Below are 15,000 nucleotides of genomic sequence, written 5' to 3' on the forward strand. Positions count from 1 at the left end.
TGAGAGGGAGAGAGAAAGCGAGAGAGCTAATGGAAAAGATGAAGAGGCTCATTGAGAGGCCCGCGTGGTGGGGGTGGGGGTGCAGGTGGAGGAGGAGGAAGAGGAGGAGGAAGAGGATGAGAAGGTGGGCGGGGGCTGGTGGAGGAGGGCAGCAGACATACATGATGTGATGAGCGGCGCAGGCTGGATACATCTACTGCAGCCCTGCTACTACTGCTGCCGCCGCAGGTAGTAGCACCTCAGGCAGATGGCTGGGGAGTGTAGGAAGCCAGCTCTGGCTTTTTTGTTCATCTGTGTGTGTGTGAGAGCCGAGTCTGCGTGCTTTAGTGCGTGGGATGAGAGAGAGAGAGCGAGAGAGTCACAGAGAGATGGAGAGAGAGAGGGCTCTAGTGTGCGGATGAAAGTGAGAGAGAAAGAGACGCAGATAGAGAGAGAGAGAGAGAGAGAGAGAGAGAGAGAGAGAGAGAGAGAGAGAGAGAGAGAGAGAGGGCTCTAGTGTGCACTTTTTGTGATGTGGCACTTCAAAAAAGGCTTTGAGCTGAACAAGGACTCGTGTTTTGTGTGAGCAGACAGCCTGGTTCCAGTTGTGAAGTAGGATCCATCGTATGGATCACTGCGTGTTTGTGTGTGTGTGTTTGTGTGTGTCTGTGTGTGTGTGGAAATGGGCCCGTGTGTGGGTGTCACACGGTTGTAGGTTGATGTTTTAATGCTCCTTTATGCATTTATTCGACGTTTTTTTTTTGCTGTATTTGTGTGTGACAACTGACCTGCAGGCATAGAAACACGCATTGGATTTTTCCTTCGGCTGCACTCCTACACATACTGTCTCTCTCTCTCTCTCCCTCTGTCTCTCTCTCCCAATACATCCCCCCTATTGCTCATTTTCTATTTTTTCTGTAGTGTGGATAGAGACGCTTCTGTACTTCTTTGCAATAATACATCAGCAATATAATGTTCTTTCTGTATACAATATTCAAGCCGACTGTATGCAATATACCCTTAAGGGAACGTAAAGAAATGAAAAAGTTACATAATATTTTAACACTGAAAAGATTTGATTCCGTCTTTAATGCAGAGGAACTGGAAAGATCCAGCCTTCTGCATCTGCCTGCCCGCTTTCCTGTAAATGTCACAATATTGTTGTCAAGATCATCTGCAATGTGGTTGGTGCAGTGGTGTGTCAATCACAAGAGTGCTAGTCTGTCGATAATAAGAGGTTCATAATGGTGGGTGGGCTACGGGTAGGCGTTGTGTGCCTTGTCTATCACTTGAGAGGCAGAAGTCGTTCTTTGACATCTGTCAGGAATGACTCATTCACATGATTCCATTACGGGATATGAATACCGTTATTATTACTCACTTCTTTTATGGAGGTGAGTAGCTTTTAAAGTCCTATTGTGTGCCGCTATAAAAATAGGCGGAGAAATGTTCAAAAAGCACGCTATATTCTACACATTTTGTGTCTTTTTTATCTCTGGCGGTTTCTATCCTCCCTCCAGTATCATTGTTGTTGTTGTCAGAGCAGTGAGATCTCACACACACACACACACACACACACACACACACACACACACATAAAAACTCACACTCATGCACACATACACGGGCACACACACACACACACATGCACGCACACATACACGGGCACGCACACATACTCACGCATCCGCAGACGGGCATGTACACGCACACACACACGGGCACTCACACACACTCATGCAAACACACAAAGGCTCAAACACACACACACACACACCACACAAACAAACGTGAAGGGCACAGGTGAATGGGGAGTAGCGAGAAGCGATGGAGAGGAGTGCGAACGGGGGAGGATTGTATGTGTGTGTGTGAGTGTATGTGTGTGTGTGTGTGTGTATGTGTGTGTGGGTGACACACCACCACACGGTTGATAAGCTGTTGCTCTGACATTTAAAACAAACATGGGGGTGAGAGGGTCAGGTAGATGGGATGGGGGGGGGGGGGGGGAAAGATGCTGTTGTGCTTTGTTGCCGAGATTGCAGGTGAACTCCCCGCAGACCCCCCGTGTGCTTTGTAGAGGCCGATCTCTCGCTCACTTTCTAACTACCTCACTCGCCCACCTCTCCCTGCATATTGAGATGGGAAGAAATGCGGCGCCGTTATTAAAAAAGAAGAAAAAAAGAAAAGAAAACGAGATGAGGGTGCGCACCTTCAGATATTTAACGTGCAGGAAATGATTTGCCTTTGGCTTCATACACACACAGGCACACAGACACACACACAAAGACACACATTAGGGTAGAGGGTGAGACTAAAAGGAACAGGATGCAGCAACTTCCAACACTGTCTCATTAAGCCGCATGCAGTGTTTGAGGTCAACCAATGCCTTTAATTTCCCCGTGCTGTCGTGCTGTCTCTCACCTCTCTCTCTCCTGGTCTGTCTCACCTATTCCCCTCTCCCTCTCTCCCTCTCTCCCTCTCTCCCTCTCTCTCTCTCTCTCTCTCTCTCTCTCTCTCTCTCATGGCTTGCAGGGCAGGACCATGCTTTTCCAGTCATTAAAACGAAGTGTGTGTGTGTGTGTGTGTGTGTGTGTGTGTGTGTGTGTGTGTGTGTGTGTGTGTGTGTGTGTGTGTGTGTGTGTGTGTGCGCGCTGCTTGGAGCTTGGCCTCCCGGTGGGGCCTTGCATACCAGAAGGGTGAGGTACGGGAAACACTGTCTACTGCTCCCACAACAGCTGCCTGCTGGCCGCTGGGCCCCAGTGCTACAGGGTGGCTGGGCGGCTGGACAGGGCTAGGGCTGGGGCTGGGGCTGGAGGCTGGGCTGGAAAGCCCTGGACATGGAGCTGAGAGGAAGGGCTGGTCGTTGGGAACCAAAGTGATGGACCGACCGCAGCTGGTCTCTGGCTGGGCCATTTTTTGGAATTGTTTTTGTAACTATGTTCAATTTTCTGATTTATTTTATTCTATACGTGGATGTCTGATCTTGTAGGGTCTTGAATGTGCAAAAGTTATTGTTTTTTCAAAAATCATATAAACAATATTCCAAAGTTACTGTTTACAATGTATGCTTTTCGGGGGGGGGTTTTATGCTAGGAAAAAAATGTGTACGACAATATGAGCACTATATTAATTAGCTTTCCCCCTCAGCAGCCATGCCCTGCCTCCCTTTAGCGGTTACTGACCATCCGTCCTCCCTCCAGCGCTGACAGCCTGCTTAAGCCTTTTAGCGCTAAACTTTCTCTTAGCCTAGACTCCTGACCCTGAGCCCAAACAGCCAGATCAACCTGGATGGAGAGAGGCTTGCAAAAAAAAGACGGCTTCACCTTGAAAGGCCATGCTTCACAGCCCGGGAAAGCCACACAAAAAGCAATTAAAAGTATTGATGGAACTTCAATAGCTCTTAAATAGCGCTGCCAGACACCTCAGGGCAACTAGCAGACTAATCTCTTTTCTTTGGGTTTTTTCCCTGCCCTCTTTCCCTCTAATTCTCGTGCCCTCTCCCTTCAGCTCTGTTTGGCTCCCTCTCTCTTGTTGTCTTTGACTCTCGTTCAGAGTCGGACCGGCCTTGGCTATTGGCAGCTCAATGCACTCAGGATGAAAAGCTTGGAAACAGTATTTACACCAACGCGAGTGACTGCCGATTCAAATGGTTAGTCTTGAATAGAATCACATTATTCATTCATTAAAAAAGACTACATCCTGTAGCCTCATCCTGGATACATGGATACTTTTCTACTTTACCAGATGCTCAACTACTGCTGTTTTTGAGCTTTTACGATGAGATCAAGGGTTCAAAAGCACTGCCCTGTGGAAGGTTGACTAGAATAATATTGGAAGTAGGTAGTAATATTAAATCATAGTAAGACTGTATTAAACATTATTATCCAACAGTTAAATTATTTGGTGTGTGTGCGAACACACACTAACACACACATACAGACACAAACACACACACACCATATACAGTATATGCATGCATATGTATCTACAAAAGGTGATAAGAGAAGCGATGCAACAAAAAACCCTGTCATACCGAGCCTTTCACACAAAATGAGCGTCCTGGTGCTGAGCCTCAGAGAACAAATCAAGCATGGTTAAATGTCTGTAATTGAGGCGAACGGATGACAAGTGAATGGGCATGTCCCGGGGACTGTAGGAAGTAATGGGCTCCACCCGCGTACATAATGTTCAATAAAGGCGGTGGATCGGATCGTTCCTCCCCATCGGAGAGGACTTAAAACTTTAGGATTGTGAGTCAATGTGTGTGTGTCTGTGTGTGTGTGTGTGTGTGTGAGTGTATTGGGGGGGAGGAGGGGGGGGTCCGTGTGGATGCAGCGGCGTGGCTGACGAGAGAGGTAATTAATGTTTATCTGATCCCAGCTCAGTGGTTAACCCGCTAATTGGTCCAGTCTCTCTCCCTCTCTCTCTCTCGCGAGCAGTGCATGGACGGGCCTAATTGTGAGCATCATAGCGTAATTGTGTGCGCGCTCCAACACTCAAACAGATACATTTTAGGAGCGGGAGAGAGAGAGAGAGAGCAGAGAACGAGCGAACGAGAGATGACACATGAGAGAGAGAGTGAGAGAGAGAGAGAGAGAGAGAGAGAGAGAGAGAGAGAGAGAGAGAGAGCGAAAGTGAGAGAGACACAGAGCAAATAAATGTCAGAGAGAGCGAGACAGAGAGAGACGGAGAGAGACAGAGGAATAGCGACTCATATCATCGCGACTCATGTGGTTAACTGTGGCTGCACTAATGGACTCTTCGCAGACACTATCAATCTCCCACACACTCAGGATTTACTTTTTCCTTCTTCTTCCTGTTTGACGGCTAAAAAGCTCTGCATGTCAGGGAAAAGGGAGAGAGAGAGAGAGAGAGAGAGAGAGAGAGAGAGAGAGAGAGAGAGAGAGAGAGAGAGAGGGATGGAGAGGGAGAGAGAGAGAGAGAGAGAGAGAGAGAGAGGGAGGGAGCGAGCGATAGCACAGGGCTGAACCATCCAGGAGTGGTTTGGGGGAGGGTGGGGTGTGGGGGGGGGGTTGTTTACCACCAGCCTTCCTGCGGCGCTCACGCCGACATGCGGCTGAAACCTGCTGATTTACGACGCCGTGTTTCCTCCTCCCGCCCGATGTATACATTTACACCGGGGCTCCCACTCTACCTCCGGCTCTCATTACGCCCTCTCAGTCCCACACACAAACTGACAAACATACCCCAACATGCCGGCACACACACACACACACACACACAAACACACACACACATGCAAGCACACGCAGATACACACGACCCACTCGCACACGCACACACAGACACTCTTTACTTTGAACAGCGTACCTTTGCACTGGTTGGTGTTCTTGTCCAGGATGGCCTTGGTTGACACTATTTTTCCATACCTGGAGAGGGAGAGAGAGAGAGAGAAAGGAGAGAAAGTGAGCGAGACGCAATCAACGATGGAGCTGCTCTGAGAGCCTTTCCCCTCATGCTCTTCCCCTTCTTCTTCTACCGCAATGTGACTTCTGCGTGTCCTTTGCGAGCGTGTGGTGTTCGCTCAAGACCCGAGTCCCCAGGTTCCCCTGCTGTTTAGCCACGACGAGCAATTTGCAAAGTGGTGCAAATGTCAAAAGCCACTGCAAAGGGAATTCGTTTAAGGTTAATAACATTATGTGTTTGGTTGCCTTCCAATACATCGGCGTCCCTCGTGACATTTGAGCAACTCAACTGAACATTTTCTTTTTTCCTCCAAAAGGCTCAATGACGCACACGCACATTCCTCAGTCATCTAGACACAGCCGTGTGTGTGTTTGTGTGTGCTCGCGTGCGTGCGTGTGTGTGTGTGTGTACGTCATGCCGTAACTAAAGACATCATTAACTAAGCGGAATAGGCATTCAGGAGCATTAGCAGTTTAGCTGTGGTTCTGGTTAAGCTGCCGTGGCATCGGCATTGGAAAACAATTATACATGCACGTGTTGGTAATGATCTCAACCGGTCCGTGATATAACATTAATGTATACAATTGAACACAACATCACATCTGGAGATGGGGAAATGCTCCCACGGCCTGCAGTGCGCCTGATGGGATGACCCGCAGTGCCTCAATGCAATTGATACTTAGATTTGAATAACTGTTAACAAGACACAACGATTAAAAACAAATTATAAACACATTATTGGCAATGTGCACGGGTGAATCCTTATAGAAAGTACTGTAACCAATTATGTTTATTGGACGTTTACCCTTGGCAAGCGTGCGTTACATATTTTGCGCTAGAGGCAATTTGAAGAGCTGTGTTAAACAGATACAGTATGTAACTGCACAACTTTGTTTCAATACATTTTGGACAAGACCCTGCCCGACCTTCCGTTTGTCTGTACATTTCCCGAGTTTTGTTTGAATACTTCACTTATAAACGTACTTTCCATCACACACCTTGCCGCATTCGGACATTTAAATCCAAAGATCTAAACATCGACTAGCTATAGGTAGCCCTGCTCTTATACAAACAAAACAGGTATAAAGTCTTGGCGCTGACGTTAAAGAGCGGTTCATTCACCTGAGTCACACTTTAATGCTTTGCATCACAATCTAAGCATGCATGAATGTGTACATAATTGTGGGTGAAGAACAGCTCTAGGCACACACGCTGCCCTTGTCTGCTTCGCCCGATCAAGGGGAAGAGGGAGGACAACAGGAACACGGTAATGTGTTGTATGGTATGCACCTGGGGTTGGTTGGGGGTGCGGGGGTTGGGGACATGTGCTCCTGTCGGAGTCCTGCAGCACCATACTTTAAGTGCTGTCTGTGCATGTGTGTGTGTCTGTGTAAGTGCACACCGTCGCACCCGGTGTGTGCAACAAAAAAAAAAGAAGCCCCGTCAGATAACTTAACCAGAGATGCACACGCTTAGCTCGCTTACAAAAAGGCACACACGCACACTCACACACACACATCCAGTAGGGGAGAGTCAGTGGTGCATCTTGGCCCATATTTCAGCAGCAGGGGATAATTGTGCCATTTCTCAACGCGCGGCACAGACTCTATTTACTGCACGCTGTGGTGGGCATGGTGCTGGATATGAACTGATGAGCTCCAAGAGGAAAACTACTAGCTGACACAAACACACACATATACACACACACACACACAAAACACATGCAGGGACACAAACACACCCACCCACACACACACCCACACACACACACACACACACACACACACACACACACACACACACACACACACGCACAAAACACAAACACATGCAGGGAGACAAACACACACATACACACACACATACACACAAGTGAGGAGACAAACACACACAGACACACACAGTCACATCAGGAAAATAAACACACAAACAGAAACACACACAGGACGACAGGCACACAAAAACACACACAGAAATAAACAAACTCACATAAAAACAGCCAGCCGTGTGACAGGAGCAAACACAGACACATGCACACGTCTGCCCATGACATACAGACACACAAACACACACTCATACGCACAAATGCACACACACACACACACACACACATGCACGTGCATACACATACACACACGCACACACACAGACACACACACACACTGAGGCCAATCAGTGTGTCAGTGCTTAGCCATAGGGATTCTACAGTCTATTTTCTGCGACGGTAAAGCGAGCTTGCATGTAATTTTTCATCATACTGTGCCACTTCAAATCACAGGCTGAGAGCGCCGAGGAGTGGAGAGTGAAACAGCACCTTCTCATTTGATTACAGAACACATGGCGGTGGCCGTCTTCTGTCTGGATTTCACTAAAAGGGAACATCTCGCAAAACAGAGTTGCCTAATTCCTATTTAGCGAAGCGTTTATTCCTGACAGAGAGAGCTGCCCGTCTGTTTGCATGCGTGCTCGTGTAGAGGATGGTGCGGCGGGCCGAGGTGTTTCAAGTGTCTTAGTAATGTGTTCAAAAAAACAAAACGGGTTTAATTTGGGGAGATGTTTAGATGTTTTGTTAGCATACAATTACATCTCTTATCACGCGCAAACTCACCGTCCTGTACACACGCACACAAACATACACACACACACACACACTCACACACATAGACGTACAAGCTCAGGTCACACACACGCACGCACAGATACGAACACGCACACATGAACTCACATGTTCAAACACACATGTGCACACAGACGCACATCTACACCCGTACACAGACAGTTAATGCTTCCAGCCTGGGAAGCAGTTTAAAAAGCTCAATGATTCTGGCACAATTTAGTGGAAAGTTCTCATTAAAACTTTGTTTGGACTGCAGGGGTAGTGGGAGACAGTAGCTCCTTGGGATGCCAACTCATCACCGCTTGCCTCATTAAGTTGTAAAGATGGTCCATCAATGCCTCCCGACCACGCTCCAAAAATACCCCGTGAAGATGAAACAGACAAGGTGGGGGGAGAGAGCGTGCCAGAGCCCATCATGGACACCCATTGGAGGGAGGGGAGCGCTGGGATCAGTGGATACCTGTGTGTGTGTGTGTGTGTGTGTGTGTGTGTGTGATGTGCACTAGAGTTTGAACTAGCTGGTAATTACGGTTATTTTGGATGGTGAAATTGATCCAAAAGCAGGAAAGGAAAGACTCAAGCCATGTTGGACATTCACCCCGATAAAATACCCACATCCCTGAAGCTTGGTCAGCTCATATGTTTCAGATATAGGAACATAGGTCGTGCCATTGGAATTACAATGCTATACAGACAAGAAAGAAGCCTACTTCATAGCATTCCCATTCGAATAATACTGTGTTTCAATCTAATTTACCCTATGATTCAAAGTATCTGCAGATTTGCAGTTTTGGAATATATTTCTGCTTTAATAATCAGTGATGACTACATACGGTATATAATTATGTTTGATGGTTGGATGGATGGTTGCTATTTGAATTGGAAATACACTCCTGCTCAAATACTGACTCCGCTTCCAACAGGCGGAGATAACTATGTTGGCATTATACTCTCAGGAGTCCCCCACGGCGCCTGGTCAAGGCCTGAATGGACGAGCATTTGGCCTCAAAACACACACCAGGGAATGGACAGTACATGTTAAAAACTGTGAAAAAATAAATACATATAAAGCCTCATCTCAACCGTTGCCACAAATCATGCAGGTGTCACTCACAAACCTTGAGTCCACACAGATCAGGCTGCTACGTATGGATGGATAAACAGCTCGAAACTAAACGTATGTGTAAAATCATATCGATGTTCATCACAAAACACAGACCTCCCCACCTTGATGGTCGCACAAGGCGACCAATCGCCAGGCGGTAATATAAAAACAACAGCCGGGGAGGGAGTACCGGCAGCCCGCTGAGCCGGCTCTCCCGGTAAGGCAGGTGTGAGGGGGCTTTGATGTGACAGAGACGGGCCCGACCAAGCCCCGGCCGAGCCCTGCTGTACCACCGCCATGCTGGGGCCCAGGCACAGCGCCTGTCTCCACTAATCCTATTTCAATCACTCTCACAGGCTCTTATCTCTGACTCCGCTGCCCCCGGCCCTCCCTCCTCTCTCTCTCTCTCTCTCTCTCTCTCTCTCTCTCTCTCTCTCTCTCTCTCTCTCTCTCTCTCTCTCTCTCTCTCTCTCTCTCTCTCTCTCTCTCTCTCTCTCTCTCCCCGCCAAATCTCGTCCTCTATCATGGTGTCGCTCGCCCATTTGTCTTTGTCTGGCTTATCTTCCATTTCTCTCATTACTTTCTTTCCTGTCTCACGTTCTCCCCTCTAGTTCATCTTATTCCCCTTGTTATCCTCTCTCTCTCTCTGCCTGTCTGTCTCTCTCTCTCTCTCTCTCTCGATTTGCCCTGCCCCCACCCTACTCGCACTCCCCTCTAATAGGAATCCCATGGCAATCATTCTGTTGCCATATCCAATCAACCATAAGAAACGAAGACTTCAGAATAAAACCATAAAAAGATACAGGGTTTATGAGCTATTTTCGGCTGGTGAAAATTTACAAATTGCAGCGAGTGTAAAACATGCCATTCGTTTGACAGCTGCCTGGCAACGGAAAGGATAAAAAAATAAAAATGTCTGTGCCGAGCGGAAAGCGTTGACATTCATAAGAGGGTGGTGCAGCAGCTTAACACACACACACACACACACACACACACACACACACACACACACACACACACACACACACACACACACACACACAGTCACTTACATGCATGCCTTAAATGCACAGGCACACACACTTATGTCAAAACATTATAACATACTAGTCTCTTTTTCAACAGCCTATTATTTCTCATGGCGCTGAGGTGTTGCATGAGTGTTGTGCAGTATTTCAATTTGGAGAGAATTATAATTACACACACAGGCACACACACACGGCAAAAGCCTGGGCTGGGCGAAATGGTGCAGGCCTGTCAGTTTGTTGTCATGGGAGGCGAGTATGTGTGAATGTGTGTGTGTGTGTGTGTGTGTGTGTGTGTGTGTGTGTGTGTGTGTGTGTGTGTGTGTGTGTGTGTGTGTGTGTGTGTGTGTGTGTGTGTGTGTGTTGTTCTCTCGTGTGGATGTGGGAAAAGACAAAGAGGCAAGCGTCCAGAGGCCCAGTGCGGTTCTGCGGTGAGGGCAGAGTGCAGGACAAGGTCTGGCGTACCACCCAGGACCACCCAAGTACTTAGACCACACCTTGTTCTAGAGCGGCCTGTTTGCTTTTGGAAATGTGTGTGTGTGTGTGTGTGTGCGTGTGCGTGTGCGTGCGCGTGCGTGCCTGCGTTAGTGGAAAAAATACTGCCTTCATGAGACATTTTAGTCTGAGGAAGTTTGTTTGCCATGTTTTTGTGTTTGTGTACACATACACAACGTGTGTGTATGTGTGTGCGTGCATCTGAGCGTGTATGTGTGTGTGTGTGTATGTGTGCGCTTGCGTGCGCGTTTGTGTGTGTGTGTCTGCGGCTGCGCAGACTGGGTTGCATCTCTCGTGACAGAGGAGGATTTTTGGGAAGCCTTCATAAATAAGCAAAGAAAATACGAAGGATTTATCTATTTCTCTATTATTCTGTATGATTGTGTCCGAAAGTCTTTGGAGAGTAAGTGACATCGGGATACTCATGTAAAATTGCATGATGATGGTTATATTTATCAATAAACAATATCCTTTTGGAAAAGTGACAAAAGCGTCCATTTTGGCATTACTTTTGTTCTTTCAAAATAAAATACCCTGGTCCCCACCCTCATTTGTTCCAGTTTTATACTTGATTTATTTTCCAGAATGAATGCATAACAAGAAAATTGCATATTTTCCAAAAGTCAAAAAACAATGAATCATAATATAAAGGATAAAATAACAATTGTACGTCATATATACAAAATAAAAGCAAAGTTTCGGAAGATGGCTATCTGGGGGATAATAATGTGGTTTCTGCTTGTTCCATTTTGCAGGTTATGTCAAAAACACATTCAGTAATCAGAATAAAAAAAGAGCCTTATTTGTCAGTCACCGCTGAACATCTCCCGCTGTCGCTTCCCCCCCAACCCGTCAAACCAAATTTGCACCCCTCGACATGCCCAATAAAAAGCGCCAACCAAAAGCACATGTGCATACGATAAATTAAATGACCATGCATATTTGATATCCCTCTCCACACCTGGCTGGGCCCCTTGGCCACAGGTACGTTTCCAAAGGCTACAGCCAGATTCACTGCAGGTGTCTGGACTCCCTGTAACGACACCTGCGGTGTCTGTAGTATACTGTAAATTGAGAGGGGCTAACCCATTTCATGCTAGCCAAACCGCAGAGGTGAGCTTAAAGCACTGCTGGCTGTCAATGCGGTACGGTATTCAACGACAATGGGATACAATAAACAGCAGTGATGGATAAGTGTGAGCTCGCATGTGCACCGCTTATTAACAGCAAAAGGTGATGCTTGGCTCTATATGCAACAGCGTGGTCGTATTACAAACAAACCCTATTCAGAACCATTGCAGGGGAATAGGGAACTTGTCAGAGGCCCATTGTGGGGGATGACACAAGACTGTTGAGCATACTGTAAATGGAGACGGGCGAACCCCTTCATGCTAGCCAAAGCGCAAAGGTGAGCTAGATACACTGCTTAATTAATTACCGTTTACATTTCCCTCACGCAAACCTTCCCTGATTCCTCAAAGGAGGCTTTTATCTATCGCATGAATAATGAAAATGATGTTTGAGGATATTTTAAACAAGTGCCCCAAACAGAGGTTCATGAACACTATTGACGTTATGTGATACTTTGAATCAGGGTACGTTCTATGCATGCTAAAGGAAATTTAACTGGGGTTTTCTTTCCAAAAGCGTTCGGGCTTGCAGTGAGCAAGGCAATCTGAGGGAAATATATTACTAGTTACATCACGCTTGCTAGTCCCTCAGTTCAATTCTAAAAATTAACACACAAAATTTGTGTAAATTAAACATTCAATTCATGCGGGTGTTGAAGCTGAGATATAGCCTTTCCCGGACACACATTGCCAGATGTACTCATTTTTCGGGGCCTACTAAATGGGATAAAATATATCACGAATTATCGAAAATAAGGAAATAGAGTAAGAAAGAAAGAAAGACAAAGTTGAAGAAATCAAAAGTGAGACAAGAAAAAAAGATAGAAAGAGGGAGAGAAATAGAGAAAAAAAATAAAGAGGGAGAGAACTATATAGAGAAATAATAGAAAGAGAGGGAGCAATAGAGAGAGAAAATAAAGAAAGAGAGAGAAAATAAAGACAGAGCAGGAGAGAGAAAGAGAGAAAATAAATAAATAAAGAGAGAGTGAAATAAAGCAAGCAGGAAGGAAAGATACAAAAATAAAGAAGAAAGAAAGACAACTGGGGAAAGAGATAAAATAAAGAAGACAGAGGTAAAAAAGAAGAAAGAGAAAGTAAAGGAAGAGAGAGAAAATAAAGAAAGAGGGATAACAAGTACCAAAAAGAAAGAAAGAGCAAGGCAAAAAGAAAGAAAAAGAGTTAACAAATGAACGAGAGATAAAGAAGGAGAGATAAAGAAGGAGAGAAAGAAAGACAGAACGACAGGTGCACAGCCAAACCTTTCCTCGAGGGCAACTGTCTGCGGGGAGCGGCTGCTCCTCAGTTAACCATCACAGAGTCTATCTCCGTGACTCCCCTCGTGATCTTTGAACCTTTGAGCTGGGGACACGGTGTCAGAATAACTCCTGCGTGAAGCCGGCGTGCAAGTGAATCCTAGAGCATTGGTTCCACCCCGGCCCTTCTCCGCGGTTCAACCTTCTCAGGTGAAACTATCATTTTCAAGATCGGCTGACGGAGGAAACCACATTACGTGAAGGACGCGCGCAAGGTGTTTCCAGCATAATAATTTCGAGCTACTCTCTCTCTCTGCTATTGTTGAGGTGGTATTTGTATAATTACAGAGGAATGTACTGCCAAGGACTTGCCAGCTCATGTCAAACTCACAAATGGTTTTCCCTTTCAAATCATTAGCCGCTTTGAACAAGTGTACCGGGCGGAAATGGAATAGTGTCTAAATTTGACATTAACGTACATAACCGATCTTTATTAAAGTTCACATTTTTATAATGCGTTGGATGCAGACACAAGCTGACTGATACAAACACGTGCCTGGATGGGCATGAGTACTTGCTAAAGATACCTTGCAGGCACTCTGGATACAAATATAGAACAAATATAGAGCCCAAGCTCATCCCCCGTATTTGTTTAGCAAAAAGTAGACGCTACGTCTCAAGTTGCCTGAATTGATGTTCAGAAGTCAAACCATGCATCAACATTTATCACCAAGCAATCCCAAGCTGCTCCTTCTATCGGCGGTTATAAAACCACCTTCCGCAGAGCCGCCTTAAATCAGCCCGAGTCGTGTGTTGATGGAGTGAAAGTAAGAAATGTTTGCAGGGGGGCCTCCCTTCTGAGCAGGGTTACAGATTACTGTGCAGGGGGAGGAGGTGAATCAACCGCAGTTGACAAATAATGTCCAAGTGACAAATCTCCCTGACCCTGCATCCTGCCTGCGAGCGGAGGCGTGGGGGATGTTGTTGCTGTTGTCAGGATCGGGGTCCATGTCTGGCCTTGAAACACACACACACACACACACACACATACATAGACGCACGCATACAAAGACACACACACTAACACACACACACACAAAGACATACACACACACACAAAAAGATAAAAAAGCACACACACACGCACAAAGAAGAATAGGCAGAAACTCAGTGCTAATGCATGAGCACAGGCGATTGCTTGCCTCCACTACACACACATATGAGTGCAGAGACACGCTCCATCACTAGCGGGATAATGTATTTTGTAACAGGATGTACACACCAGATTTCAGAGGCTGTAGAGATGGAAGTAGCAGTGATACTCTCCACAGAGACACCCAGAGTGCTTCTAATGGAGGTTAGAGAGAAATTATAGCCTGGTTCCTAAATGTGTGCCCCTGTGTGTGTGTGTGTGTGTGTGTGTGTGTGTGTGTGTGTGTGTGTGTGTGTGTGTGTGTGTGTGTGTGTGTGTGTGTGTGTGTGTGTGTGTGTGGCTATCGGATGCGTGGGAGTATAAGTGCATGTGTGTCTGCACACAGCATGAGTGAGTGAGTGATGTGTGTGTGTGTGTGTGTCTAGACAAGAGAGGGAGAGAGTTGGAGCGAGGGAACAAGCAATAAATGACAGCAGGTGGGAGTAGCGCTGTATGTACATTGCTGCTATCTCCCCTCTTTCTCAAATACCCAAATGATGGGCACACACACAGAAACACACACACACACACACAAACACACACACACAGGCTGAAGTTGTCTCTTTTCCGAGGCGGGCTTGCAGTGAAACAGGGTTTTTATTCCTCCCCCCCCCCCCCCCCCCCCACAGCCCCGTCACGCATGCACGCCACGCCGCGCGACAGGGTTGTCGGACACGCACAGACGAACACATCTCATCTGTGTGACTGCGAGCGCTTCCTGCTCACTGTACAAACCCAGCCAGATGAGAGAGAGAGAGAGAGAGAGAGAGAGAGAGA

General features: G+C 46.6%; 1 protein-coding gene across 1 annotated transcript in view; it reads right to left on the bottom strand.

The window, feature by feature from the left end:
• The window catches only part of LOC115536137 (RNA-binding motif, single-stranded-interacting protein 3), a gene marked incomplete in the record, with an annotated part of 196,809 nt that overhangs the window by 128,153 nt on the left and 53,656 nt on the right, over window positions 1-15,000 (bottom strand). Inside the window, 1 exon segment of the mRNA XM_030347821.1 lies at window positions 5,311-5,369. Within this exon segment, the coding sequence (XP_030203681.1) occupies window positions 5,311-5,369 (59 nt within the window).

This window comes from Gadus morhua, chromosome 22 (genome assembly GCF_902167405.1).
Source record: "Gadus morhua chromosome 22, gadMor3.0, whole genome shotgun sequence".
NCBI classification, from domain to species: Eukaryota; Metazoa; Chordata; class Actinopteri; order Gadiformes; family Gadidae; genus Gadus; species Gadus morhua.